This window comes from Urocitellus parryii, chromosome 7 (genome assembly GCF_045843805.1).
Source record: "Urocitellus parryii isolate mUroPar1 chromosome 7, mUroPar1.hap1, whole genome shotgun sequence".
Classification (NCBI taxonomy): Eukaryota; Metazoa; Chordata; class Mammalia; order Rodentia; family Sciuridae; genus Urocitellus; species Urocitellus parryii.
The window spans coordinates 164,908,207-164,936,107 of NC_135537.1; the positions used below are offsets into that span (position 1 = coordinate 164,908,207).

Genomic DNA, 27,901 nt, shown 5'->3' on the forward strand with positions numbered 1-27,901 from the left:
GCTGACTGCTAACTGTAGCTTCTGTGTCCTGCTTGCTTGTCTGCACCTACATTTCGAGGATATGGTTCTTTCCCCCTTATAAACCCCAGAGAACTCGGACCCAGCACTGTTCCTGGCAGAGACAGGTCCTGCAGGGAACAGTCACCAGCTGGCTAAAGACTCTCCAATTTGGACAGAATTCAGACTGAGGGTGTTTTCTGAGTGATTGGCCCACAACGAAATGGTGGTACATTCTACAAGGATGCGGTGGGGATATGTCAATTTGGGGTTCTCTCTGGAGCCTGCAGGGAGGGAGAGGTCCCCCAGCACAGAGGAACCCCAATTTGGGGCTCAGTGCCTATTACGCTCTGAGGAACCTCTGCCTTAAATACCTCTTAATTGCAGTCAAGGCCCCCATTCTGCTTCTCAAAAAGCCCTGAACCCAAGCCTGGAATCTTGCTTCTTAGTCTTCACATTCTTTTTTGGGACTGGGGCCATCTCCCTTTACTTGTGTCTACAGGGCCCAGGAGTTGTCTTTTGTACTCGGTAAGGACTTGGCTGGGAGGCCAAAAACCACCCTCCAACAAGGGCACAGAAGGAATCACTTCCATCTTCTCTTGCCTCTGGTAGCTCCCCAGGTTCCTGCATGTCCATGTCAGCTCAGTCCTTCATAAAGGGTAAGTTTTCTAGAGAGAACCATTCTACCATTGGCTCCTCTGTTGAGATGACCCCCCCCCCTTCACTTCCTTCAAATTTTCAGCCACCTCTGGACATTGCTTCCAAGAAGCCCCAGCCTGTCCTAATCCCCTCTGGCAATTCCCTTCTCCTCCCTGAGTTTCTACTTTCCTTTATTTCAGGCACTGAGGTGTCCACGTGGATGACACCCCACTGGCACTGCAAGGTGGCTTCAGATGAGCTCTTCTTAATCTTTCTAACCTGCAGCCTCCTCCTGCTTCCACATATTTTGGACCCCTTGCGAGGCCTTCAGTAAATGTATGGAGAATGTCATTAAAATTTTGCTTAGATAATGTTCATTTTAATATTACTTACTCACACAAAAAGGTCAAGCAGGGTGCATTTTCCATCCCTGAGTTCAAACTGTAGGAATAGCTTTGCCAGAAAGGAAGACCTCAGCCAGGCCCTGTGGCACATCCTGTTATCCCAGAGGCTTGGGAGGCTGAGGAAAGGAGGATCATCAACATAGAAAAATAGGGCTGGGGATGCGGGCTGGGGTTGGGATTGGGGAGCAGAAGTGGTCGAGTGCCCCTGAGTTCAATCTCGGCCTCAGCAAAATAGGGAGGCCCTAAGTAACTTAGTGAGACCCTGTCTTTAAATAAAATATAAACAAGGACTGGGGATGTGGCTCAGTGGTTAAGCATCCCTGGGTTCAATCCATGTTAAAAAAAAAAAATGAAAACTTCAGCCTCTACCTTTGCCTCCCTTTTTTTTTTTAATATTTAGTTGTCATAGACCTTTATTAATTTATACAATGCGGTTTTGAGAATTGAACCAGTGCCTCACACATGCCAGGCAAGTGTGCTACTGCTGAGCCAGAGCCTCAGCGTTTATTCAGAAAGCAGGCAGCATCTGCTCATTTCCAGTAAAAAAATCTCTCTCTCTCTCTCTCTCTCTTTTTCAATTCCCCTTTCCTACCTATACCTGACATCTTTGTCATCACCCAGTCACCGCAATCAAGTGTAATTCCCAGGTACCATCAATACACAACTGAGTTAAATAGCTCATGACCTTTGCCCAGGTTCCAGGTGGATCTTCTTGGACTCATTTATTATTATTATTATTATTATTATTATTATTATTGGTATTGGGGATTGAACACTTTACCACTGAGTCACATCCCCAGCTCTTTGCTTTTCATTTTGAGACAGGCTCTCACCATGTTGCTTAGGGCCTTGTTGAGCTGTTGATGTTGGCCTCAATCTTAGGATCCTCCTGCCTCAGCCTCTGGTTTTGTTGGGTCTCCAGCGGGCTTCGTGTTTAATTTAGCACAGACCTAACAGGCGAATAGTAATTTGCTATGTGAGCCTTAAAAATCGAGAAACACTAGGACAATCCCTCCTGAAACGCACTGTAGCAATCTAGGTGTGCAACGGAAAGGGGACATGATGGTCAAAGACAAAGCTGAAAACCATAGTTGAAAGAGTTGAGCTTTTAGCAAGAAAGTGAAAAGGAGCAGAAAGCGGCATGTGAGACTGACTTGCTCCCTATGCAGTTGTGAAGCAGTGAGGAAAGCGAAAACAGCGGTAAAAAAGACAAAGACATCTTAACATGACACGGAGAGAGGAAAGAAAGGTGTCTCAATAAGAACCAGGGAAGAGAGAGCTTAAGAAGCCTTGAAGGAACACCCTGATTTAACCAGTATTTACGTTCCCCCAGAGGGGTGCACCGTTCCTGGAAGTACTGCAATACCAGGTCGATGCGTGGAGTGGACGGAGCAAGCTCCTATTCCAACTCCCTGCTCCAAAAATCCATTTAATATATTGTCCTCGGATAGAGGACGTATCAGATATTAAACTGATAAGAACAGATACTACACTTGATCTTAGCCAAAAGGCCGAGAAGCGATACCGTATCACTCGCCCCTCGCCCTCACCGCCCTCCGCTCGCCCACTTTCAACTCGCGGTGAGCGCCATCACGCCTACCCCCGACTCTCTTTCTCCCATGTCTCCTTCGGGCTCGCAAGGGGTCCACTGCCCCCGCGTGCAGATTCACCATTGGCCCCACCTGGAACTAGGAATTTTAACAGTCCGTCGTGGCTCCGGCGTTCCGGGACTGAGCAGCCCTCCCCTACTTTGCATGCCCCGCCCCTTCCCCGGGGAGGCGTGGCTACCGCCAGGGACTTCCTCTCTCGCCACCACCCACTGACAAAACAGAACCTTGGGGGTCGGGGGGGACTGGGACTGGGCAGCTAGAGAGAGCTGTGAGCGGGCCCAATTTTCCCAAGGACGCCGTTGGGAGACATTTACAAAACACCCCCCAGGCTGTATGTTTTGTTGTTGTTTTATAATTGTTATTGTTGTTTTTATAATTCCAATCCTTTAAGATATTCTTGATGATTTCTTGTATTTATTTATTTTTATGTGGTGCCGAGGATCAAACCCAGGGCCTCGCGCGTGCTAGGCGAGCCACTACCCAGCCCTGACTGTATGGTTTTAATTTGTTCTTTGCCAGCGAAGAGGAAGACCAGCTTCGGACCTGACCCTTCTGGGAGAGGCTTGTTCTGAGTCAGGGCGGTCTGGAGGTCCTGTCTGCAAGGGGGAAGGCTGGTGGCTGACAGCGGGAGAAGGCAGCAAGCTCTTCAGGTGGGGCGAGCCCCGCAGGGCAGAGGGAGGGATTCCCCCCAGCTGCAGAACCTGTGCCGGTTGGCGCTTTAAAAATGATCGTCGTCCAGAGCTTGGTCCCCTACAGCTGCCTCTTCCCGACGAGGTTTCCTTTCTCCCTGGTTCTCACCTGGTGGCTGGGCTACATCCTCAGCTCTTTTTTTTTTAATTTTTTTTTTTTTTTGTACCAGGTATTGAAATCGGGGGCACTCGACCTCTGAGCCACATCCCCAGCCCTATTTTTGTAGTTTATTTAGAGACAGGGTCTCACTGAGTTTCCTAGTGCCTCGCTCAATTACTGAGGCTGTCCGCACACTGGGATCCTCCTGGCTTGACTTCCTGAGTTGCTGGTATTGCAGTGGTGCGCTGTAGTGCCCGGCTCAGTCCCTTTTTTCCCCCCTTTATTTTATTTTTATGTGATGCTGAGAATCGAAACCAGTGCCTCACACATGCTAGGCAAGCTACAACTGAGCTACAACCCCAGCTCCCAGTCACTTCTTAATGGCAGAGAGGACTCCGTTTGGGATTCTCCTCCTTCAGGATGCCTTCCATAAGAAGGTGTCTCTCTCTCTCTCTCTCTCTCTCTCTCTCTCTTACACACACACACACACACACACACACACACACACACACACACACACAAATGAATATATTGCTATAATTACCACCAATATCGAAAAAAATAAAATCTTCCTTAATTGTACACATAATCCGTGCCTTCTGGATAATTTAATATTACACATATGACTCACTTATCTTTAGCAGGCTCACTTCATAGGCTAAGAAGTTAGCTCCGAAAACCTAAGCAATTGGTCAAGGTCACACAGCTAATATGAAACACCATCAGAATTTGGTCCTATGTTTCTTTTAACTACATGGGGTGGGGTGTCTTCACTTTTTGTTTTATTTGTGTGTGGGGATTGAATTAAGGGTGCTTCACCACTGAACCACATCCGGAGCTCTTTTTAGTTTTTATTTTGAAACAGGGTCTTGCTAAGTTCCCGGTGCTGCCCTGAACTTGCGATCCTCCTGCCTCAGCCTCTTAAGTGGCTGGGATACAAGTGTGAACCACTGTGCCCAGAGTCTTTATTTTTTAATACTGTATAGCGGGGATGATAACACTTCTCTAAGTAGGCTCCTTATGAAGCTACAAGGGGAAATGCAGAGTGTGTAGGAATTTGGTAAGTGCATGCCAGAGAAAGCCACTTCTCTTCTGCAAAATAGGAATAATATCCATCTTACAGAATCTCCCCCTGCCTGTCCTGGGCATTCTTACTTCTTGTCCTACCTTGCCTGGCTTTCTTTTTTTTTCCATTCATCTTCCTCTATCATATAGGGTCTTGTGCATGCTAGGCAAATGCTCTACCTCTGAGCTAAACTGAGCCCATTTTTTATTTAATTTTAAAAAATATTTATTTTTTAGTTGTAGTTGGACACAATACCTTTATTTTATTGATTTTTATGTGGTGCTGAGGATTGAACACAGGGCCTCTCCCATGCTAGGCAAACACACTATTGCTGAGCCACAACCCCAGCCCTAATTTTTATATTTGCTTAATAATTGCTCTTGTGTGTGTATAGATATACTGTCTGTTTTGGGCCTTTGTGCATTCCCCTTCCTAAATGCAGTTTGTCTTTTTTTTTTTAATTTTAATATTTATTTTTTAGTTATCGGCGGACACAACACCTTTGTTTGTATGTGGTGCTGAGGATCGAACCCGGGCCGCACGCATGCCAGACGGGCGCGCTACCACTTGAGCCACATCTCCAGCCCCTGCAGTTTGTCTTTTATAATTATTTCTGGGAGATCTTTATATTTTAGAAAGATACTTTTTCTGTAGTATATATTGTATTTTTTTTCTTAATTTGGTACCTTTGTTATCTTGTGTGTTATTTTAAGTTTTTATTATGGAGATTTAAAAAAAAATTTTTTTTGGGTATACATGCACACAATATCTTTATTTTGTTTATTTTCGTGTGGTGCTGAGGATCCAACCCAGTGCCTCACAAGTGAGAGGCAAGTGTTCTGCCACTGAGCCACAACCCCAGCCCCTTATGGAGATTTTGGGGTTTGTGTGTGTGTGTGTGTGTGTGTTTTAGTGTAGTCAGTCAAATAATTATTCTTTTCTTGCATATTTTCTGAAGTTTGAGACATCATTAAAAAACCTTCCAGTTAAAGTGAATTTTCTCAGTTTTTCCCCCTAGATTTTTTCTTTTTCCTATACTAAGGATTGATCTCAGGGCTTTGGGTATGCTAGTTCAGCTGTTTACCAATAAGCTACTGCCTCAGCCCTATAGTTCCATTTTTTTCCACTTTGAATTTTTGACCCAGTTGGTATTATCTTTGTGTTTTGAGATAGGACTGCAACTGTTCTATCTAGATAATTACTCGGGTCTCGCAACAATATATAGACTGACTCCATAATTTGTGGGGGTCTGATGTAAAATGAACATGAGAGTCCTTTAAAAAAAAAAAAAAGAGGGCTGGGGATGTGGCTCAAGCGGTAGCGCGCTCGCCTGGCCTGCGTGCGGCCCGGTTCGATCCTCAGCACCACATACCAACAAAGATGTTGTGTCCGCCGAGAACTAAAAAATAAATATTAAAAATTCTCTCTCTCTCTCTCTCTCTCTCTCTCTCCTCTCTTAAAAAAACAAAAAAGAAAGAAAGAAAGAAAAACATGCCATCGCAAAGTAGGGTGACTATGGATAACAATAATGTAGTATAGATTTCAAAAATCTAGAAGAAAAGATTTATTGTTTGGTGCTGGGGATTGAACCAAGTGGCATTTTACCACTGAGTAAAATACACAGTCTTTTTTATTTGTTTCTTGGGACAGTTGCTGAAGGTGATTGGCTGGCACACGGTGGGCACTCAATTATGAATGTCAGGCACTATTTTTTTTCCTCAAGATACTAAGGATGGAACCGAGCCCACCTCAGCTGTGGGGGGAACTGATTCAAGAAGCTGGACACGTGGGTGCTGAGGGCCAAACATGGGGAGCTTGGTCTAGTTCTTAAAATAAGGGGGTCCGCTGGTGCCTTTATTTGAGCTTCACCACCCCTAGGGGAGCTGTGCCAACGAGACGCGATTCCCTTTTCTCAGCAGTGGGGGCAGCAGAGAGCAGCAAAGGCAGTCCATGCCAGAAGGGCATTTATCCATTTTCTGCTTACCTGTCCCATGATAAAACCAAGGTCTAGAGAGAGAAAGTCAAGGACACCAGGTGGTGGACAGACCGAGGCTCAAAGCCCAGCCTTCCTGTTCAGAGCCACCAGATCAGGTGGCTACACTCCATGATGGTGTCTGGTTTTATCCGAAGATGAACATTCCCCGCGCCCCCCACTTTCACATTTTTACATGTCAGAAAACAGGATGCATCTTATGTTTGATGCCCCAGAAAGCTGTGCTGCCATTATGGGACAGAGTCTGTCTTCTTTGCTTTCTTAGGGGTACAGAAAACAATAATGCCATGACATGTTAGACATTGTGAAATTTTATAATAAAAAAAGTCTCCATTGAGTCCTGTGTTTTAGAGATATTTTTAAATTTATTTTTTAATTTTTGGCCATACTGGGGATTAAACCCAGGGCTCACTCATGCTAGGCAAGCACTCTAGCATTGAGCTACATCCCCAACCCTTTTTATTTTATTTTGAAAGAAGTTCTCACAGAATTGCCCAGTCTGGTCTCAAACTTGAGACCTCAGTTTCTTGAGGAGCTAGGACTGCAGGCATGTTCAACTGCACCTGGCTCTCCATTGCAATACTTTTAGAGTTATTTTATGTTAGATCCTTTATTTTTTTTATTTTTATTTTTTTTAAAGAGAGAGTGAGAGACAGTGAGAATTTTTAATATTTATTTTTTAGTATTTGGCAGACACAACATCTTTGTTTTTATGTGGTGCTGAGGATCGAACCTGGGCCGCACGCATGCCAGAAAAGCGCGCTACCGCTTGAGCCACATCCCCAGCCCTTTAGAGTTATTTTATATGCATATAAATGTGCTGTCAAGATAGATATCCAGCAACTAGCCTCTATTTCATCTATTGCATCTGGCAACTCTCATAAACCTATTGTTGCAAACAACAGCACTCCTTGGTGCTGAGAGAAGGAACCAGCAACTGTTTTACCAAAGGAGAAAAAGATCCAAAAAGGTTCAGCATCCCTCTGGGCCCATAGCAGAGCTGTGAAGTCCCTATCAGCTGTTCATATTTGGATGCCCCACTATGAGAGCTGGTATTTCCAGGCATTCCTTGAGGTCAACCAATAACCTTCACAGGGAAGCCTCCAAGACTGTGGTCTGCCTAAGTCCCCTCAGCAAATATGTGACAGAGCCAGGATTGAATTTGAATCTGTTTAATACCAAAGTCCAAGGTAACTCCACTACACAGCTGGGATTAACAGGTTCTTTGGAGCTGATCTGATACAAAGGTTGCTTTCCACCCTTCAGTGAAGGTTAGTGGATTTTGTATTTTCTTTTATCTTGACTCAACACAGACATTTATGGAAGGGGGAGAGTGAGGAAGAAGAGACAAAGGAGTGAGGAAAAGTAATTTCAGAGACTTTGGAGGGAGAGAGGGTCAACAGAGGGCCAGTGGTTGCTGCTGGAAACCTCTCAGGAGAAGTAGGGGGGAAAAAGACAGAAAGAAAAATGAGGAGACTTCCCTGCAGAATTGTTCCTGGGGCCCACTGAGACTTCACTCTAAGATGGGAAAGTGTTTTCTATCTGTTCAGGACCCTGGAGAGAAAGAAAGGAATTTAGCAGACTTACAGGTGTTTACCAGGAGCCTTGAGAAGAACAACCCCCCACCAAGGCAGGGTGGGGGACCTGCCCAGTTGCCCTGGCAGTGGCCACATTGTGAGGTGGTTGTGGTTATAGGCAGTGCATTTGGGGTAGGAGGTGACAGAGGTGGTGGGGGCACTGTCCTGGGCTGCCTGCCCCCACTCCCTGTTGGGGCTTCCACCATCCCACCATCATGGGTAGTGCCTACCACTGGGAAGCCCGGCGCCGACAGATGGCTTTGGACCGGAGGAGGTGGCTAATGGCTGAGCAGCAGCAGCAGCAGCAGCAGCAACAGCAGCAAGAACAGGTACATAGGAAGGACCAGGTCCAGCAGGGTTCTCCATGGAGTAGGAAGAAACCAGGAAAGACAATCCCCTAGGGAGAAGGCTGGTATTTGGTGAATGTTGCATACTGGGGTAGGAGGGAAGCACGGTCATTTAGAGTTCTCTCAGAGAAACTATGGTGGTGGTGGTGAGTTATCACCTTAGTTTTGCTGATGTAGGCTGGTGGGAACAGGGATATTAGGCCTGGGAGGGTTTTAGTTTGTCTGTTTTGGACTGAGGATTAAACCCAGAGGTGCCTAACCATTGAGCTACATCCTCAGCCATATATATATATATTTATTTATTTATTTTGAGACAGAATCTCACTAACTTAGGGCCTCAAAAAGTTGCTGATGTTGGCTTTGAACCTGCAATCCTCCTGCCTCAGCCTCCCAAGTCACTGGGACTACAGCATGTGCCACTGCGCCCAGCATGGCTGAAAGGTTTTGAAGCTGGGCTGTCTAATATAGCTGCCACCAGCCTCTAGGCTATTGAGCTACTGCAATGTGGCTAGTGAGAATGAAGAGCTGAGTTTACTATTTTATATAAATTTGATTAATTTAAATATAAAGTTTTTAGAACAAATATTCAACTTACATATTAGGAAAATTTTACGAATGTTTGGTATGACTCAGATGTCTAAATCTACATTTTCTTCTTTTGTTTTAAATACTTTTTAGTTGTATATGGACACAATACCTTTATTTATTTATCTTTATGTGGTGCTGAGGATTGAATTCAGGGCCTCATACATGCTAGGTGAGTGCTCTACCACTGAGCCGCAACACCAGCCCCCTAAATCTACATTTTCTTTTCTTTTCTTTTTTTAAAATATTTATTTTTTTTAGTTATCTGCAGACACAACATCTTTGTTGGTATGTGGTGCTGAGTATCGAACCCGGGCCGCACGCATGCCAGACGAGCGTGCTACCGCTTGAGCCACATCCCCAGCCCTAAATCTACATTTTCTACTGTAAATTTTATGAAATTTAAAAAAGATCAGAAAGAAAAAAAAAGAAATAGAGATCAACAATTTTGGTGAAAATTTAGTGTTCAAATGAAGATGTGCTATTAAGTATAAAATGTTTACTGCGTTTTGAAGACTTGGTATCAAAATAAAGAACATAAGATATTAATTTTATTTTTTGGTACCAGAGATTGAATGCAGGGACCTTAATTACTGAGCCACCCCTAGCTCTTTTTATATTTTATTTGGAAACCAGGACTTGTTAAATTGCTTAGGTCTCGCTAAGTTTCTGACTTTGAACTCCTGATCCTCCTGTCTTGGCCTCCTGAGCTGGTGGGATGACAGGCATGTGCCACTATATGTGGCTGAAATATTAATATTTTCATATTGATCACGGGTTTGGGATGTATTCGGTTAAATAAAATATATTAAAATTAGCAGTACTTGGTGTTATCCTGCTAATCCCAATTACTTGGGATACTGAGACAGGTGGAGTGCAAGTCAAGAACATCCTGGGTAATTCTGGAGACAATCTCAAAAATTAAAGAAAGAAAAGAAAGAAATAGGCCGGTAGATGTAGCTCAGTCCTAGAGACACTCTGGGTTCAATTCCCAGTACTGGTGGGGGGTGGGAATATATATATATATATATTTTTTTTTTTTCCTTTTTCATCTGTTCCTCCTGATCTCGTGTGTGGCTACTAGAATATGTAAAATTACACATGTGGCATACATTGTTTTTATTGGACAGTGGTGGTTCAGATTAAGGACCTGGTACCTGGCAGTCACAGTGGCAGTGGCAGTGGGGAATGCCTGTAATCCCAGCAGCTTGGAAGGCCAAAGCACGAGGATGGCAAGTTCAAAGCCAGCCTCAGCAATTTAGCAAGGCCCTAAGCAACTCAGAGAGACCCTGTCTCTAAATAAAATATAAAAAAGGACTGTGGATGTGATTCAGTGGTTAAGCACCTCTGGGTTCAATTTCCTGTGTCCCCCCCACCCTACCACCCCCCAAAAAAAATCAAAGTAAGGAGTTATTCTTTATCCTCTGGCAATGAAAATTCCTTTCAGTGCCCGGCTCCAAGCCAGGCTCAGATGCTCAGACAGTGCCACCTCCTGGGAAGAGGCTGTGCTGGGTGGCACAGTCCCAGGAAATATTCTTGGACTTGTGGTAGGTGAGGGAAGGCAGCCTGGGCCCCATTCAGCCTCCAACTGCAGGGAACAGAGATGCTTCTAACCACCCTGGCCTCTCTATTCACTTGCCTCACTGTCTCAAACCTCTGTGGCCCCTGGGTGATGGGGTGGGAGGGTGGAAGATGCCACTTGGCTGGAGCTTCTTGTCAGCAACCAAAGAAACACCAAATGGAGGAATATCGATCTGAGAAAAAATCCCAAACATATCAGGAGTTGGAGGAGTCCTGGGCTCCCCCCGCACAGCTGCACCAGCCATCCGTGCAGCCGAAGCCACCAGCGCAGCCAAAAACACCAGCAGAGCCAAAGCCACCAATACAGCAGCCACGGCACCAGCCACCACAAGCTCAGCTTCTGCCGCTGCAGCCAGAGCCACTGCCACCACCGCCCCCGCCACCACCACCACCACCACCACGGCCACCACAACGAAGTGATCAGGACCCGGTTACTCAGTGCAATTTTCCGTCCAGTGTCCAGGATTCCCAAAGGCAAGGACCCCAGCCTGACTCACTTGGGGCTCGTGAAGCTGGAGGGCAATTGTATAACCTCTCAGGTCCTGGTAAGTGAGGCTCCTGGGAGGGGAGAGGCTGAGGAGAGAACCCCTGGATCCCATCCCAGCCCCAGATTCCAGAATCCCTATCTGCCACCACAGCTTGTCCAGTCCTCCTCAGCACCCTCAGCCTTTACTACCTCTGTAGCTACCGCCTCTGGGTGAATTTGTATGAAACTGGGGCTGCAAAGAAGCCTGTCATCTTCTACAGAGGGTGTCTGACATGGTGTCAGCCTCTCTTCCACGGTGAGGATGACAGAAGAGGGAGTGGGGATGGTGGGATGTGAGTTGTAGCTTACCAGCAGATGTATTGAGCCCTGGGAGATCGGGAACAGGGAACCACAGCATGGCTTCCTAGTTCCGAATCTTCAGGGTGGGTTCAGAATGTGTTTTGGGGCAGGGAGGGGTCTGCCCCTGACCATCAGACTTGTACCTGGGCCCCAGACATGATAAAAAGTCCAGTCCTGATGTGTTCTGTCCTCAGAAACTCCGGGACGAGCTGGGTACAGTGGAGCATGCCTGTAATCCCAGATACTGAGGAGGTTGGAGCAGGAAGCTCAGAACTTTGAGGCCAACCTCAGCAACTCAGTGAGACCCTGTCTCAATGAAAAAAAAAAAAAAAAGGCTGATTTTGTAGATGTAGATGTATAGTTTAGTAGTACTACCAGAAAAAGAAAAAAGAAACTTTCAGATGAGTAACTTATGCTTGTTTCATCACCAGGTCTCATGAACTCCTGCCTTTCTAGCCTTAACAAACACCCTGGATATTCATGTTACAAGGTGAGACAGAGCACAGAGGAAGAGAGGCTCTGGCTGAGTGTGCCCTTGTGTGTGTGTAGTCCATAGAGGTCTCCTTAGTAGGAGGCAGGGAAGGGAACTGGAATTATTTCAAAATCACTCTGAATAGTCAATATCTGTATTCCATATTCCTTGCCCCATAAGCTTCTGTGTCCTGCTTGCTTGTCTGCACCTACATTTCGAGGATATGGTTCTTTCCCCCTTATAAACCCCAGAAAACTCGGACCCGGCACTGTTCCTGGCAGAGATAGGTCCTGCAGGGAGCACTACAAGCTAGCTAGATAAAGACTCTCCAATTTGGACAGAATTCAGACTGAGGGTGTTTTCTGAGTGACTGGCTCACAGCAAATTGGTGATACATTCTACAAGGATGCAGTGAGGATATGTCAATTTGGGGTTCTCTCGGGAGCCTGCAGGGAGGGAGAGGTCCCCATCACAGAGGAACCCCAATTTGGAGCTCAGTGTCTATTACGCTCTGAGGATCATCTGGCCCAAAATATCTCTTAATTGCAGACAAGGCCCCCATTCTGCTTCTCACAAAGCCCTGAACCCAAGCCTGGAATCTTGCTTCTTAGTCTTCACATTCTTTTTGGGACTGGGGCCATCTCCCCTTACTTGTGTCTACAGGGCCCAGGAGTTGTCTTTTGTACTCGGTAAGGACTTGGCTGGGAGGCCAAAAACCACCCTCCAACAAGGGCACAGAAGGAATCACTTCCATCTTCTCTTGCCTCTGGTAGCTCCCCAGGTTCCTGCATGTCCATGTCAGCTCAGTCCTTCATAAAGGGTAAGTTTTCTAGAGAACCATTCTACCATTGGCTTCTCTGTTGAGATGACCCCACCCTTCACTTCCTTCAAATTTTCAGCCACCTCTGGACATTGCTTCCAAGAATCCCCAGCTCCAGCCCCAGCCCCAGCCCCAGCCCCAGCTTCACCCCAGCCCCAACCCCAGCCCCAGCCCCAGCCCCAGCCTGTCCTAATCTCCTCTGGCAATTCCCTTCTCCTCCCTGAGTTTCTACTTTCCTTTATTTCAGGCACTGAGGTGTCCACGTGGATGACACCCCACTGGCACTGCAAGGTGGCTTCAGATGAGCTCTTCTTAATCTTCCTACCCTGGAGCCTCCTCCTGCTTCCACATATTTTGGACCTCTTGAGAGGCCCTCAGTAAATGTATGGAGAATGTCATTAAAATTTTGCTTAGATAATGTTCATTTTAATATTACTTACTCACACAAAAAGGTCAAGCAGGGTGCATTTTCCATCCCTGAGTTCAAACTGTAGGAATAGCTTTGCCAGAAAGGAAGACCTCAGCCAGGCCCTGTGGCACATCCTGTAATTCCAGAGGCTTGGGAGGCTGAGGAAAGGAGGATCATCAACATAGAAAAATAGGGCTGGGGATGCGGGCTGGGGTTGGGATTGGGGTTGGATTTGGGAGCAGAAGTGGTAGAGTGCCCCTGAGTTCAATCTCAGCCTCAGCAAAATAGGGAGGCCCTAACTAACTTATTGAGACCCTGTCTGTGGGAGGCCAACCTTATGGGTGACTGAGTTACACTCCCCAGGTAGGTGCTGAGGCGCTCAGTCACAGAAATGGGTGTGTCTTGCTATAGCCCCACGGGTGAAGCTATGCTTACCTGTTCCTTTGTAATATAATCCCTCACCCTGTTTAGGATAGAATCTTCCATGGAAGTGCCTTGTGTGTGTCCCCTCCTCTTACTGGGCTCTTGGGTGTGGCCTACCCAGGTGTCAGTCAACCTGCTGACAGTGGACATCATGAAGATAGAGTCAGCCCCCTGAAACCTGACCCCTTGCCTCATTTGAATAGCTTCTCCCTTTCTGCAGACCCTTAAGGTCATTGGAGCCGTCACAGCAACCCCAAAGAAAAAGGTATTTGTGTCTCTTGTGTGGTTATTTCATGCAGCCCAGTTAGCCCAGTTTAACTAGAGTGACCCCTGAGCCTTTTAGTCGAAAGAACAGAAATCCGGCACCTGTCTTTAAATAAAATATAAAAAATGACTGCGGATGTGGCTCAGTGGTTAAGCATCCCTGGGTTCAATCCATGTTAAAAAAAAAAAAAAAAAGCCACTGAAAACTTCAGCCTCTACCTTAGCCTTCCTTTTTTTTTTTTTTAATATTTAGTTGTCATAGACCTTTATTTATTTATACAATGTGGTTTTGAGAATTGAACCAGTGCCTCACACATGCCAGGCAAGTGTGCTACTGCTGAGCCTGAGCCTCAGCTTTTAGAAAGCAGGCAGTGATAAACACATCTACCAGAAGGCAGCATCTGCTTATTTCCAGTAAAAAATCTCTCTCTGTCTCTCTCTCTCAATTCCCTGTACCTACCTGTACCTATCTATCACCACAGCCCCTTTGGAATCTTAACAAACTGGCCTGGCCATCTTGTACAGGTATCAGGAATATAATTTTTCTTTAACATTGTAGGGAATAAAACTTTTGAGGGCACTGACATCTTTGTCATCACCCAGTCACCACAATCAAGTGCAATTCCCAGGTACCAGCAATACACAACTGAGTTAAATAGCTCATGACCTTTGCCCAGGTTCCAGGTGGACTCATTTATTATTATTATTTGGTGTTGGAGATTGAACACAGACACTTTACCACTGAGTCACATCCCCAGCCCTTTGCTTTTCATTTTGAGACAGGCTCTCACCATGTTGCTTAGGGCCTTGTTGACCTGTTGATGTTGGCCTCAAACTTAGGATCCTCCTGCCTCAGCCTCTGGTGTTGTTGGGTCTCCAGTGGGCTTCGTGTTTAATTCAGCACAGACCTAACAAGCCGAATAATAATTAGCTATGTGAGCCTTAAAAATCGAGAAACACTAGGACAATCCCTCCTGGAACACACTGTAGCAATCTAGGTGTGCAATGGAAAGGGGACAAGATGGTCAAAGACAAAACTGAAAACCATAATTGAAAGAGTCCAGCTTTTCAAGAAAGTGAAGAGCAGCTGGAAGCGACAGGTAAGCCAACAAGTAAGCCCAACCCTGAGAAAATAATCTTAAGGAGAAACAGCGGTATTTGAATAAAATCCAGGTTAGAGAGAACATGGTTTAAGCAAGTAAGATTTAAGGTTCAGTGTACAGTCTTACTTTTAAACCAGTATTTGTGTTCCCCAGAGGGGTGCACCGTTCCTGGAAGTACTGCAATACCAGGTCGATGCGTGGAGTGGACGGAGCAAGCTCCTATTCCAACTCCCTGCTCCAAAAATCCATTTAATATATTGTCCTCGGATAGAGGACGTATCAGATATTAAACTGATAAGAACAGATACTACACTTGATCTTAGCCAAAAGGCCGAGAAGCGATACCGTATCACTCGCCCCTCGCCCTCACCACCCTCCTCTCGCTCACTTTCAACTCGCGGTGAGCGCCGCCATGCCTACTCCTACTCTCTTTTCCCCGTGTCTCTTTCGGACTCCCACGGGATCCACTGGGCCCGCGTGCAGGTCACTATTGGCCCCACCTGGAACAAGCAATTTTAACAATCTCTAGCGGCTCCGGCGTTTCAGGGCCGAGGAGCCCTCAACTACTTTGCATGCCCCGCCCCTTCCCCGGGAAGGCGTGGCTACCTCCAGGGACTTCCTCTCTTGGATGCACCCACTGACAAAAACAGAACCTCGGTATGAAGATGTGAATGTGAATATTTGTCAACATACATTATATACAAACAGAGATATGATAAATTGTGATATAAAGGTGTATAAAGAATTGTATGCGGGGCTGGGGATGTGGCTCAAGCGGTAGCGCGCTCGCCTGGCATGCGTGCGGCCCGGGTTCGATCCTCAGCAGCACCACATACCAACAAAGATGTTGTGTCCGCCGAGAACTAAAAAATAAATATTAAAAAAAAAAAAAAAAAGAATTGTATGCAAAAAAATATAAGAGAGCTCATGTGTAATGGCATAATTTGGCGTGAACATTCTTTATATACAGTTACGAAAAATTATGCTGTGAATGGATATTTATGAATGTAATGCAGTTCACTATTGTCATGTAATAAATAAATAAATAAATAAATAAATAAATAGATGAATAAGTAAAAAAAGAAAAAAATAAGAAAAAAGCAAGATCTGAGGAGAGACAGGATTTGGACTACACTGTTATTAATTTAATTTTAAAATATACTTAATAATATTTATTTTTCATAGATATATATTATGAGTATAAAGGATTGTGTGGAAAGAGAATTGTAAAGTCTAACGTAAAACCTATCAGTGATGCCTCTGGAGTGGGATGGAAGAAGAGAATATTAAAACTGACATTATTTGAGAGAACCCAGGTGTGACATTATTTAGTATATATAACATGCTTAGGCTTGAATAAATATTATCTTTTGCTCCTTAAAAAAAAAAAAAAAAAAAAAAGCAGAACCCCGGGGGACTGGGACTGGGCAGTTAGAGGGGGCTGTCTGCCCAAGGGAGTTGTTGACTGTGAACGGGCCCAATTTTCCCGAGGACACCGTTGCAAGGCATTCGCAGAAGATGCCCAGAATGTATGTTTTGTTGTTGTTTTTATAATTTCAATCCTTTGAGATATTCTTGATGATTTCTTTTAATTAATTAATTTATTTATTTTTATTTGGTGCCCAGGATCAAACCCAGGGCCTCCCGCGTGCTAGGCGAGCCACAACCCAGCCCTGACTGTAAGGTTTTTAATTCGTTCTTTGCCAGCGAAGAGGAAGACCAGCTTCAGACCTGACCCGTCTACAGAGGCTTGTTCTGAGTCAGGGTGATCCAGAGGTCTTCTCTGCAAGGCAGAAGGCTGCAAGCTCTTCAGGTGGGGTGAGCCCCGCAGTGCAGAGGGAGGGATTCTCCCCGGTTCCAGAACCCGTTTCTGTGGCGCTTGTTAAAATGATCATTGTCCTGTGCTTCCTCCCCTACCGCTGCCTCTGCCTGACGTTTCCTTTCTCCCTAGTTCTCACCTGGTGGCTGGGCTACATCCCCAGCTCTTTTTTTTTTTTTTTCTTTTTTGGTACTGGGGTTGAACTCAGGGGCACTCGACCACTGAGCCACATCCCCAGCCCTATTTTTGTATTTTAGTTAGAGAGAAGGTGTCACTTCGGAAGGAGGCAAAGCCACTGAAAACTTGTACCCTGTACTCTGCTTTTCTTCTGTGACAAACACATCCGCCAGGCGGCAGCATCTGCTCCTTTCCAATCCTTGGCTTTGGGTACAGGGTTTGGGCATAGTTGCCTTGGAAACAGCTCTTGTTAGGGCGAAGAGTAGCTAGTGTCTCCCTTTACACATTCCTCCCCACCCTACTTGTTCAGAAAGGCAGTTTGTGTTTTATTTTATTTTCTTCCCTCCATCCCTCCTTTCTTTTTCTTCCTTCCTTCCTTCTTTCCCTCCCTCCCTCCCTTTTTTTTTTTTTTTTTTTTTTTTTTTGTGTGTGTGTGTGTGTGTGTGTTTGTACCAGGTATTGAACCCAGGGGTGTCACCTCTTTGTAAGGTCCTCCTGAGCACCATCCTCGGGTCTCAATTAGCTCTTGTTCCCCAGGCATGCTCCCACACATTTCTCTATTTTCTTTTCCTCCACAGAATGTCTCACTATCTGATTTTTTATTCATTAACTCTCCCCATTCTCCATTATAATTTACATTCCATCAGGGCAGGTCCTTGTCTGTTTCACTCAGAATCTAGAATGATGCCTAAAAGCTAATAGGTATTTCCATATATAATGTTCACTGTGCTTAAGTCCCAGTGTTCTCTCAATAAATCCCCCAAGGCCTTAGGTCCTGGGCTGTAATCTCTTGAGAAGAAGGCTGCAGAGGTGAAGCTGCCCAGAAGTCATTGATGGTAGAGAATAGTCTGGGGGCGAGGAGCGGGTGGGGATGCAGTGACTAGAGTTTTCAGTCAGGGGCAGGGATTGGGGTAGGCCCAGGGCCTGTTGATATCTGGACAAGCTAGGCCCCTTTCTTGCCCCACCTTCTCCTTACCATTTGTTCATCAACACCTTCCCTGGCAAACATGAAAGATAAAGGGTGGGGTGAGACTGTCAGTTTCATTTCCTTTATCAGATAAGTGACAATTTCCTTCTTGGGTGCCAATCTCAGGAGATATTATAGAAGAAATGTTAAGGAATCTTCAAAGGAGACAATAAACTGTTCAGTTTTGGTGTGTTTTCAGTTTTACAGCCAATGTGACATTTGTTCAAAGCCAGGTTTGGCCAATTTAAGCTGGGTAAACTTGAGTAAATTTCCTAACCATTCTGTGCTTCAGTTTCTGCTTTTTAGACTACTCATATTTATGGGATACATATGGGTTTAAGTTGTGCATCAAAAAAGGAATCATAGAGCTAGGCGCAGTGGCTCATGCTTGTGATCCCAGCAGCTTGGGAGGGTAAGACAGGAGAATCACAACTTTGAAGCCAGCCTCTGCAACTTTGCAAGACTCTGTCTTGAAATAAAAAATAAAAAAGAGCTGAGAATGCAGCTCAGTGGTAAATTGCCCCTGGGTTAATTCCCAGTACAAAATATCAAAAACCGCAACAAAAAACCTGTTGCTAAGGGAGAAGATGGTGGTGCTGGGATAACTTGTACACCTGCCGAGGGATATTTGTAGAGCAACTGAATTGTTGAAAAAAACTACAAAGGAGTGAAGAGGTACCACCACAGAAACTTCAGGCTTTGCAAAGAGTCCTTCAAAGTGAGTTCTGTAATGCTGTAAAAGAGGTATATGAACATGTTTATGAGACTATGGATATAAGTAGCAGTCCTGAAGTGAGAGCTAATGTAACTGCCAAGTCGCTGATTTGCTGCCAGTGGAGGACATTCTCATCCTCAAGTTGTTGAGCTACCAAAAGCAGAAGACTGTTCTATTCAATGTTATGAGAGGCAAGGAACAAAACTCTCCAATCTATAGATTTTGAATAATTCCAGGTGGAATTGTTGATAGGCATGAAGGCCTCAAATGAGGAGATCAACTCCTTTCTGTTAATGGAGTCAACGCCGAAGGAGAACATCATGGTAAAGCTGTAGAACTGCTGAAGTTAGCCCAAGAATAGGTTAAATTAGTAGTACAGTATATACTTAAAATATTAAAAGAAATGGTCACACTTTGAAATGAGATCAGTAAAACATAGGCAACAGAACTAATACATTTAGTTTTATATTCTAATCTGGCATATTGACACATACCTGTAATCCTACCAACTTGGGATGCTAAGGCAGGAGGATCACAAATTAGAGGCCAGCTTGAACAATTTAGTGAGATTTTAAGCATTTTAGCAAGACCCTGTCTCAAAATTAAAAAATAAAAAATAAAAAGGACTGAGGATGTAGCTCAGGGGTAAAGTATCCCTGAGTTCAGTCTCTAGTACCAAATTAAAGAACAAACCAATAAATCACCATCACCACCAACAACAAAACAACACTTTATATTCTGTTTTTTCTTTTTAATTAGAGAAATGTCACTTATGACCTACTCATGGCTGCAATGCCAAAGATTATAAAAAAAAAAATTGCCGAACTTCCGGTGAAATCCTCCTTCACATTTTATAAATGTCTGTGTTAACATTATTTATGATTCCAGAGATGCATACATTTTTTTTTCTGAAAAAGTAAAAGGTGATAAGGGTAATTCTGGGGGGAAAAACCCACTAAAATCACATTTACACAAACCCTAATATTGAATTATATAATAAAAGAATCCAGTCTTGATGTAAAACTGAAAATATCATCCTCCTTTGATTTCTTTGCTTTCACCTCGCTCCCCAGTTCTACCTATCTCCCCGCAGATAATCACTGTTGTCCTTTTGGTCACACTGCCTCTTTGTAACATCCCTTATTCAAGGCTTCCAGATTGTAGCAGACTGCAGTGGTTGGTGTGATGCTACCTAGTCCTGTGGCCCTCCTAATTGGTCCTAAATAGGAACAATGAATATCTCGAAATCTTTCCAAACGCTTCCAGTTGACACTTTCCCTCTTTTGAAGTCCTATAAATGCTTAGCTCACTACTTTCTAAGGCCCATACATGTGCTCTCCTATCCTGTCACTGCCTTTCCTGTCGGTGGTCAGTCCTTCCTGTCTTATTATTAAGAGTGTAAGCCCTTTGAAGTCTCTATATTCCCATAGCCTTTCTGGTTCCTGCAGAGGCACAATATGAAGTCAAAAAGTCTATTTAAACAAGGGAGAACCTTGAGGGCTTGCGACTGGACTGAACTCTAGAGCAACAGGGAGGGACTTCTGCTGAGGATGCCTAGCCCTACAGCTTTCCAATGCGAGAGGCTGGATAGTCAAGCGGTGAGGGCTCATCCACATACTAGCTGTTGGTGCCATGCATGACCTTAAAGACGTTTAACCTTCAGAGGTGTTTTTTTTTTTTTTTTTTTTTGTGTGTGTGTGTGTGTGTGTGTGTGTTTTAATACAGACAAGAATCCTTAATCAACTATTATGAGGATCTATGGGGGTAATGGGTTTAGCACTAGTTTGAAAACGGAATCAGGAAAAGATAGACATCTTTGGCATCTCTGAGGAGACCCTCTGGATGAAGGAGAGTACACGTAGTGTAACTGCCTGGGGAAGAGGATGTGATGGTATTGCGAGTATTAAGACATTCCCTTCCCTTCCCTCGAGTCAGGCGGTGCCGCATTCCTTTTCGCCTCTCACCTTCGAACCCGATTAATCCTGGGTTTGATTCCAGTTTTTTTCCGTGGGTGGCGGGCAGTGGTGGTGGGATTGAACCCAGGGCCTCGCCCACGCCAGGAAAGCGCTCAATAAAGCAAGCTACATCCTGAACCCCGTGAGTTTAATTTCAAACATGAGAATATGGTAGAAAATATCAAATAAAACGGTCACAGATTGAGCAAACGTTCATCACCCTGCCTTCACCTCGGCAGCCCGCGGATCTCCACGCCTTGTCCCGCTGCCGCGGGGCCGCTGATTGGCCCGCGCCTCGTGACGTCACTTAAGGGTTTTTAAGGCGAAGACCCAAGCCAGCGCCGCAGAATCCGCGGTGGCGTTGAGCTGGCTGTTCGTAGGAAGGTGTTGTGGCTGCATCCGTGACTGGCACAGGGAGAGAGCTGAAGGTAAAGAGGTGCTCTGGCCGTGCAGAGGCAGCCCTCAGCGGGCTCCGGGGAGCTGGTGTTAGTGATCGAGAATGGCTTGTGGTGAACAGAGAATGGTTGGTGAACAGGAGGGTCACAGCGAAGAAGGGGCGTGCTTGGGGCTCCGGGACGCGAAAGGTGTGTGCCAGCAGGACTCCGTCTCCCGTCTCAGGGAGCGCTAGCACGCGAACTTATTTTGGGGGCACTTCCCGAGTTTTCCTTTTCCGCCAGGATTCTCGGCCGGGGATTGGAGGTCACACAGCTGCTTCCCTGCTACAAGCTTGGGAAAAGGTTTGGAAGCCGACTTTCCATGATATCTAGTCCTCACCCCTCACCTGAGTATCCTGGGACCTGAGGTTTTCTCTGGGTTTCATCGCCTCTCCTAGGGCCCCTAGGGAGTGGGGCACACCCCTGTTACATCTGCAGTTGCTTAAAAAAAAAGTATAAGTAAATGAAAGGAATTTTCAAAAGGGTGGGTTAAGGAAAGGATCAAGAAGTTGCAAGTTGTGTGTTAATTGCTAAACGTCTTTTTTTTCTTCTTCTTCTTCCCCTCCCATGACCTTTCCCTGTTTAGATAACCCAGCTGTGCTTCCCCTGGCCTGCAGTTTCAAGGCCCCCTCCTTCAACTGAGAGCCGAGACTTACTCCTTAGTTCTGACCTGCCCCTTAGTTCAGAATGGGGAACCATTTGACTGAGATGGCGCCCACCGCCTCCTTCTTGCCCCACTTCCAGGCCCTGCATGTTGTAGTCATCGGGCTGGACTCAGCAGGAAAAACCTCCCTCCTTTACCGCCTCAAGTTCAAGGAGTTTGTTCAGACCGTCCCCACAAAAGGTTTCAACACTGAGAAGATCCGGGTGCCCTTGGGGAGCTCCCGCGGAATCACCTTCCAAGTATGGGATGTTGGGGGTCAGGAGAAGCTGCGACCACTTTGGCGCTCCTACACCCGCCGGACAGATGGGCTGGTGTTTGTAGTAGATGCTGCAGAGACTGAGCGACTAGAAGAGGCCAAGGTGGAGTTGCATCGAATCAGTCGGGCTTCAGACAACCAGGGGGTTCCCGTCCTGGTGCTGGCCAACAAGCAAGACCAGCCTGGGGCACTCAGCGCAGCAGAGGTGGAGAAGAGGCTGGCAGTCCGTGAGCTGGCAGCTGCCACGCTCACCCACGTGCAGGGCTGCAGTGCTGTGGATGGGCTGGGCTTGCAGCCAGGCCTTGAGCGCTTGTATGAGATGATCCTCAAGAGGAAGAAGGTGGCCCGGGCAAGCAAGAAGAGACGGTGACCTGAGGCTGTTCCTCCCCATGTACTAGGGGTCTGTACACTTGGATAGCCAGGCAGGGCCTGTGACCTCTTGGTCAGCCCAGATGCAGGATCTGTTCACCTTAATGAAGGACCAAGGATCAAGGGGGTCCTGTTTTGGTGCCACACTGGGGGACGGGATGGGAGAGGGGATGTTGTTGCACATATCTCCTTTATTCTCTCCTCTGGAGAAGTAGGGGCTGCAAGATTGGAGACAAATGTAAATGCTGACTCTACCTCGAGCTTGTTTCTTGTTTTCCTTCTCTAGCTTATTGTTTGGATATATTTTATGGGGGGTAGAAAGTTCTGAGAATGAATTTAGGATGAATGAGAACTATCTTCCCATTCCCCCTTCTTCTAGCTGGAGGGTTCCCCAGCTGCTTTTATAGAAATGCCAGTCATAATAGTCTTTATTTTTTGTGTCTGTGTGAAAATACCAAGATCTCTCCCTCACATTTGTAGACCCACAACCCTTTTTATAAGCCATGTGTGTTCTCTGTATTATTATTAACTATTTTTTAGCATTTGCCTGTAAGTTATTAAAGATTGATGCCTCTAGTTCTTATCTGGTCTGGCATTTTCCTCTCTTTATCTAGCCCCAGGGAGAGTTCAGGATTTCTATATGGGGTGGAGGGTGGAGGCTGATCTCACAGCTGAATTGGTAAAGTAAGCACTGATAAAAAATTAGATTACACACTAATGGGAGGGATGGAAAAAGTTAAGTAGGTAATTGAAAAACTCTGCAGCTATTATTGGTCTGATTTCTGTAGTTTTAGGGGATCACGCCTTATTTCTCTGACTTTCCTCCACTCTTATCCTCTGCTGCTTGCTCCTGATACCAGCTGCCCCTTGTAGATTTGATTTCAAATTTTGCCAGTTGGAGCAGGTCATAGGTTCTTAACCTTGGGATTCCTCCTGGAAGAACCATGCCTCCCCATCTTTCTTGTTTCCCCAGTAGTCAGAGTCTGACTTTTTTTCCCCAGGAAGATAAACAGTGATAATGGAAAGTAATTCCTCCTTGGCCTTAAGCCACTTCAGTGTGCTTAATCCTGCTGACTGCAGCTCACTGGCAGTGACAGCACTGCTGGTGCTGGGGAGGCCTGGGCTGGCCCAATGAGTAAGCCTGAGTCTTCCAGTTATGGGAAAGGTAGTTCTCTTGAAAGGAGCCATAGCTGTCCATCCCCCACCTCCCACCCTCTGAAACAGAAAGGGAGAACACAGTCACCAATGTTAGTGATAGTAAGGATAAAATGCTAATGTTGCCAGTACCTGAGTGTCCCTGATGAGATTTATGGGTGGGGGGTTGGTCCCCTCTCATCAGCCCTAGGGCCAGCTGTTTCTGATAATGCAAAACAATTAGCTTCTGCTAATCCTTCTGGGTGGGAGTGGTGATTAAAATCTGAGCATTTCTTTCCAGTCCCCCAGCCCCTATCCCCTGTCTTGCCCCCACCCTTTGTGCAAACATGGGATCCCAGGGTGCCCCCCCCATTCTCCTTCTTATTCCCACCCTTTGTGCAAACGTGATTGATCCCTAAGGTACATTCAGTTCCTGTTCCAGAATCAGATAAAAGGGCTGGGGAGGGGGGAAAGGTGCTGGCAATCTCCTCTATGTTGTAAGGGAGACTTCCTGAGAATTTGCTTCTTCCCACACAGGACTGCCAGAAGCTGAGCTTTGCTGCTGAATCTGGGCCCATTTAGATCCCCCACTCCAGAACACTAGCTGGCAGGATGGGGGTGAATGTGCATTGATCCAGAAGGGTGCTCAAGTGTGCGTCAGCACTGGGTACTGCTTGACAGGTACTGGGCTAGTTCTGCTAGGGACTTGTGCTACCTGGCCTCCCTGATATACACCTGTGACTAATCTCTCCCAGCCTCTGGGGCAGAGCCTTCTAGCCCAGGAACAGTACAAGGCCCTGGTGCAGGCTGGGAAGGATGTGGTAAGAAAGATCTGTCCTGTTGGAAGATCTTCCCCCACCTCTCCAATTCTGTTCCTTTGTCTCAAAATCTTCAAGGATATGTATACATTTTTTTTTCTTATTTATGGTCAACAGGGAACCAAGGGCTCTTGTTCTTGATATGGGGGAAAGACATGCAGATGTATTCTCCCATTCCTAGCAGAGGGGCCTCCAAGGTGTCAGCTTCTGGTACTGGCTATGCCAACCATCTCCCCTTCCAATCTGGTTAGAACTAGAATTTGCTTCCCCATGCCCCAGCCCCAGGGCAGCTAGGAATCCTGGTCCAACAGAGGGGCAGGGTTGGGGAAAGGTTGTAGTTCCCTTGTCCCAGCTTCCTCTTAAGTAATAGTCTCTGATATGAGTGCTGAGGAGAGTTTCTGGGGGGCCAGGAGTGGTGACAGGAGCTCGATGACTATGGAATTGAAGGAAACCTGCAGGCCAAATTGGAATTCCCTTCAGAACAGGCCCCTCGGCTCCTCCCCATTTCCTTGCAGATTTGAACATAAAATCCAGGTGGAAGGAATTTTCTATGAATGCCATCCCTTGCTGGAGTCCCTCTACCTAAGGGAAAAGGTAGCAGTGGTTCCCCTCTTTCTCATGCTCCTTCCAGTCTTGCCTTTGCTGCCCAAGCTCAAGGAGGAGAGAAGAAAGAGGAAAGGAAGAGGTCTCTAGATTCAGAGTCAGCAGTGACATGAACAGGACTCACAGCTACTTAGTGGTACATCCAGATCCTTGCTCCCAGGCCAGTTCTTTGTTCTCCCAGGACAGGCGACAGGAGATGGGAGACAAGTCCAGCATTTCCGAGCTCTGATTGCTCCCTCCCTCCCTCTTCCCTCTCATTGATTAGATTAAGGGTCAACCTTGGGTTCCCCTACTCCCTTCCTGGAGAGTGGGAGCTTTATCTCTGCAGCCCAACAGGGCTCTGGCCTCAGATCTGCCCAGAAGTTCCCACCCTCCTTTCATACTGACTGTGTATCATTCATGTCTTTCTTAAACGCCTATTCTCCAGAATGGTTCTGTTTTAAAAGGGAGCTAATAGGCTGTGGAAGGAGAACAGTGGAGGCAGAAAGAGAGGCCCAGGCCAGCATTGGCTGGAAGGGGTGGGCTGTCTGGCCATGCTTCATTTCCAAGACCATCTGCTAGGGAGTTTGTGGGTGGATATCATTGGACTTCCTACCCTGGCTGAATTAGAAGAGGACAAGGATATTCATTCTTAAGTCCTTTAAAATTTTTAAAAAGTTATTTATTTTGGTGCTGAGGATTGAACCCATGACTTCTACATACTAGGAGGAATGTTCTCTATCACTGAGTTCTGCCCTTGGCCCTACTCCTATTTTTTTTTTTTTTATTGTCCTCTTCCCTTTATTTACAAAAGCAGTAGGTCTTTATTGTGAAAGAAATGTAAAATCAGAAAATGGGAAAATAAGTCTCTCCCTCTGGAGATGTATTCCTTGTTTCACCCCAAAAGCTTCTTACCCTTAAGATGACCAGCATTCTCTCTTGAATGTGTGTCTCCTTTCCTAAATAAATCTTTGTGCCTCTGGGGAAAAAAAAGAGAAAAGAAAATGGAGAGACCCCTTAATCTAAACTTTAGAACTAGCCACTGTGAACAGGTTTTTATATATCTTTCCAGATACTTTTTTTCTCTTCATATACAAAAAAGGAATGTCTATAATAACACACATAGGATTATATAAGATGTACTTTTGTACAGTCTTGCTTTTTTCATTTATATCTTGAATATGATTCACTGACAGGACATGTAGATTTTTCTTTTGTGGTTTTTTATGAATATATATTTTTAGTTGCAGTTGGACATGTATTTATTTATTTTTATATGGTGCTGAGGATTGAACCCAGTGCCTTGCATGTGTTAGATGAGCACTCTACTGCTTTTTGATGACCACATGAGATTCTTTTTTAAAAAAAAAAAATATTTATTTATTTTTGGGGTGTAGATGGACACAACACAATGCCTTTATTTTTATGTGGTGCTGAGGATCGAACCCAGGTCCCGCCCATTCGAGGCAAACACTCTACTGCTGAGCCACAAACCCAGCCCGACCACATGAGATTCTGTTGTGATAATGTATCATCATTTATTATTAAATCCTCTTTTGAATTCAGAGTGGATGAAGCATGAATCTTCTTGCACATATTTCTTTGTACACTTAGAGACAACTTCCTATAAGATAAAGTCCTAGAAGAGTAATTGTTGCGTCAAAGGTTTACATATTTAAAGCTTTCATTGATATTGCTAAAGTTTATGTGTTTGTGTGAGAAGGTCTGACAGGAGCCCAAAGTTAAACAAAGCTTCCTCACTCCCCATTGGCTGATGCCGAAGCCTCTTTACAGTGAGCTGTGTGTATGTGGTGGGATAGGCATCATAGTGCCCTTGCTTTTGGGGAGGTAAGAAGTAAAATCACCAGCAACTTGTAGAGGATTTGCTTGACTGGGGAGCAAGCTTGGGCTCACTTTCCCAGCCAAGGGATTGAGTACCACTGGGAGCTGCCTGGCTGGTGGTGGAGGTAGGCAGATGGCAAGGACTCCCTAGCTCTGAGCTTGTCACAGAAGTCAGAGAGAGTGGGCGAAACAAGTCCTGAAATAAATTCCCAGGACTTGGTTCAGGGAGGGAGTGGAGCTGACACAAGGAGTGCAGGCTCAGAAGGGAAGAGGGAGAAGGAGGATGGCTGTGGAAGCCCTGAACCACTCCTAGGACAATCCCCTGCCTACTCTGGTAGGGGTCCCCACCAACTGCTTTAGCTCATGGACTCCTGGAACAGGAAGCAGAAGCTCCAAGGATCAGGTTCCTGGTCCACTCTGGGATGTTCAGGGCATGATCTCTCTGATTCATTCCAGCTCCTGGGTTAGTCCTGGGTGTATGCCTGTCCTCAGTAGAGTGGGGGAGGTAGGGAGATAGAGAGGTGGAGAGGCAGAAGGCTTTATCTTGTTTGCAGCCCCTAGTAAATCCGGTGGAATGTTCCTTGGAGGAGGGTAGAGATGACAGCTGGCTTTTGAAAACTTGTCAAAAGTAAGGTTTTCTGCTTTGAGTTGTGTTTGTTTTTATAAAATCATCTATTGTGTTCCATTCCAGATGCTTATCCTTAGAGAGAAGGCAAAACTGCTTACACATTTCTCTGGAGCTCTCCCAACCCAATGGAGAGAAATAGAACCACCAGTCTGACCAGCAGCACCCCAGAAAATAACCCACAAAGCAACAAAAGGATAAGACCTGGCTTGGCCACCAACTTATGTGACCTTGACCTTGACTAGCCATTCCTAGTCTACTGGCCTTAGTGTACCCATCTGTACAGAGGTGGGGTTGAGTGGACAATATCAGATCTTTTCTGGTTCACTTTCTGTTGTCATCAGCACCAGGTTGGCATGGAGAACTCTTGAATGGTCTTTCTTCCCTTATCGCTCTCTGCAATGACCTTACTTGCTTTGCTTTAAGTTTTTTTTTTTTTTGGGGGGGGGTTGTACCAGGGTGTTCAACCACTGAGCCACATCCCCAGCCCTATTTTGTACTTTATTTAGAGACAGGGTCTCACTGAGTTGCTTAGCACCTCGCTGTTGCTGAAGCTGACTTTGAACTCATGATCTTCCTGCCTCAGCCCAAGCTCCTGGAATTTCAGGCATGAGCCACCAGACCTAGTTGCTTTAAGTT

At 45.7% G+C, this 27,901-nt stretch overlaps 1 protein-coding gene, 2 non-coding genes and 1 pseudogene across 3 annotated transcripts; 2 read left to right on the top strand and 2 right to left on the bottom strand.

The window, feature by feature from the left end:
* Positions 1–2,372: 2,372 nt before the first annotated feature.
* Positions 2,373–2,563, bottom strand: LOC144256324 (U2 spliceosomal RNA). The gene has a single exon (XR_013344094.1). It is a non-coding gene; the product is annotated as a U2 spliceosomal RNA (small nuclear RNA).
* A 12,494-nt stretch (positions 2,564–15,057) lies between these two features.
* On the bottom strand, positions 15,058–15,248 carry LOC113199460 (U2 spliceosomal RNA). Its single transcript, XR_003302961.2, has one exon. It is a non-coding gene; the product is annotated as a U2 spliceosomal RNA (small nuclear RNA).
* Positions 15,249–18,455: 3,207 nt separating this feature from the next.
* LOC113199458 (protein lin-7 homolog C pseudogene) lies at positions 18,456–19,035 on the top strand (annotated as a pseudogene).
* Positions 19,036–20,897: 1,862 nt separating this feature from the next.
* On the top strand, positions 20,898–22,406 carry Arl4d (ARF like GTPase 4D). Its single transcript, XM_026412424.2, has 2 exons — positions 20,898–20,966; positions 21,559–22,406. The coding sequence occupies exon 2, from the start codon at positions 21,660–21,662 to the stop codon at positions 22,260–22,262; it is 603 nt and encodes a 200-aa protein (XP_026268209.1). The 5' UTR covers positions 20,898–20,966; positions 21,559–21,659; the 3' UTR covers positions 22,263–22,406.
* The last annotated feature ends 5,495 nt before the right edge of the window (positions 22,407–27,901 follow it).

What these genes read in the sequence shown, in the direction of transcription:
- Arl4d (XM_026412424.2), top strand. Translation starts at nt 21,660, where the DNA reads ATGGGGAACCATTTGACTGAGATGGCGCCCACCGCCTCCTTCTTGCCC.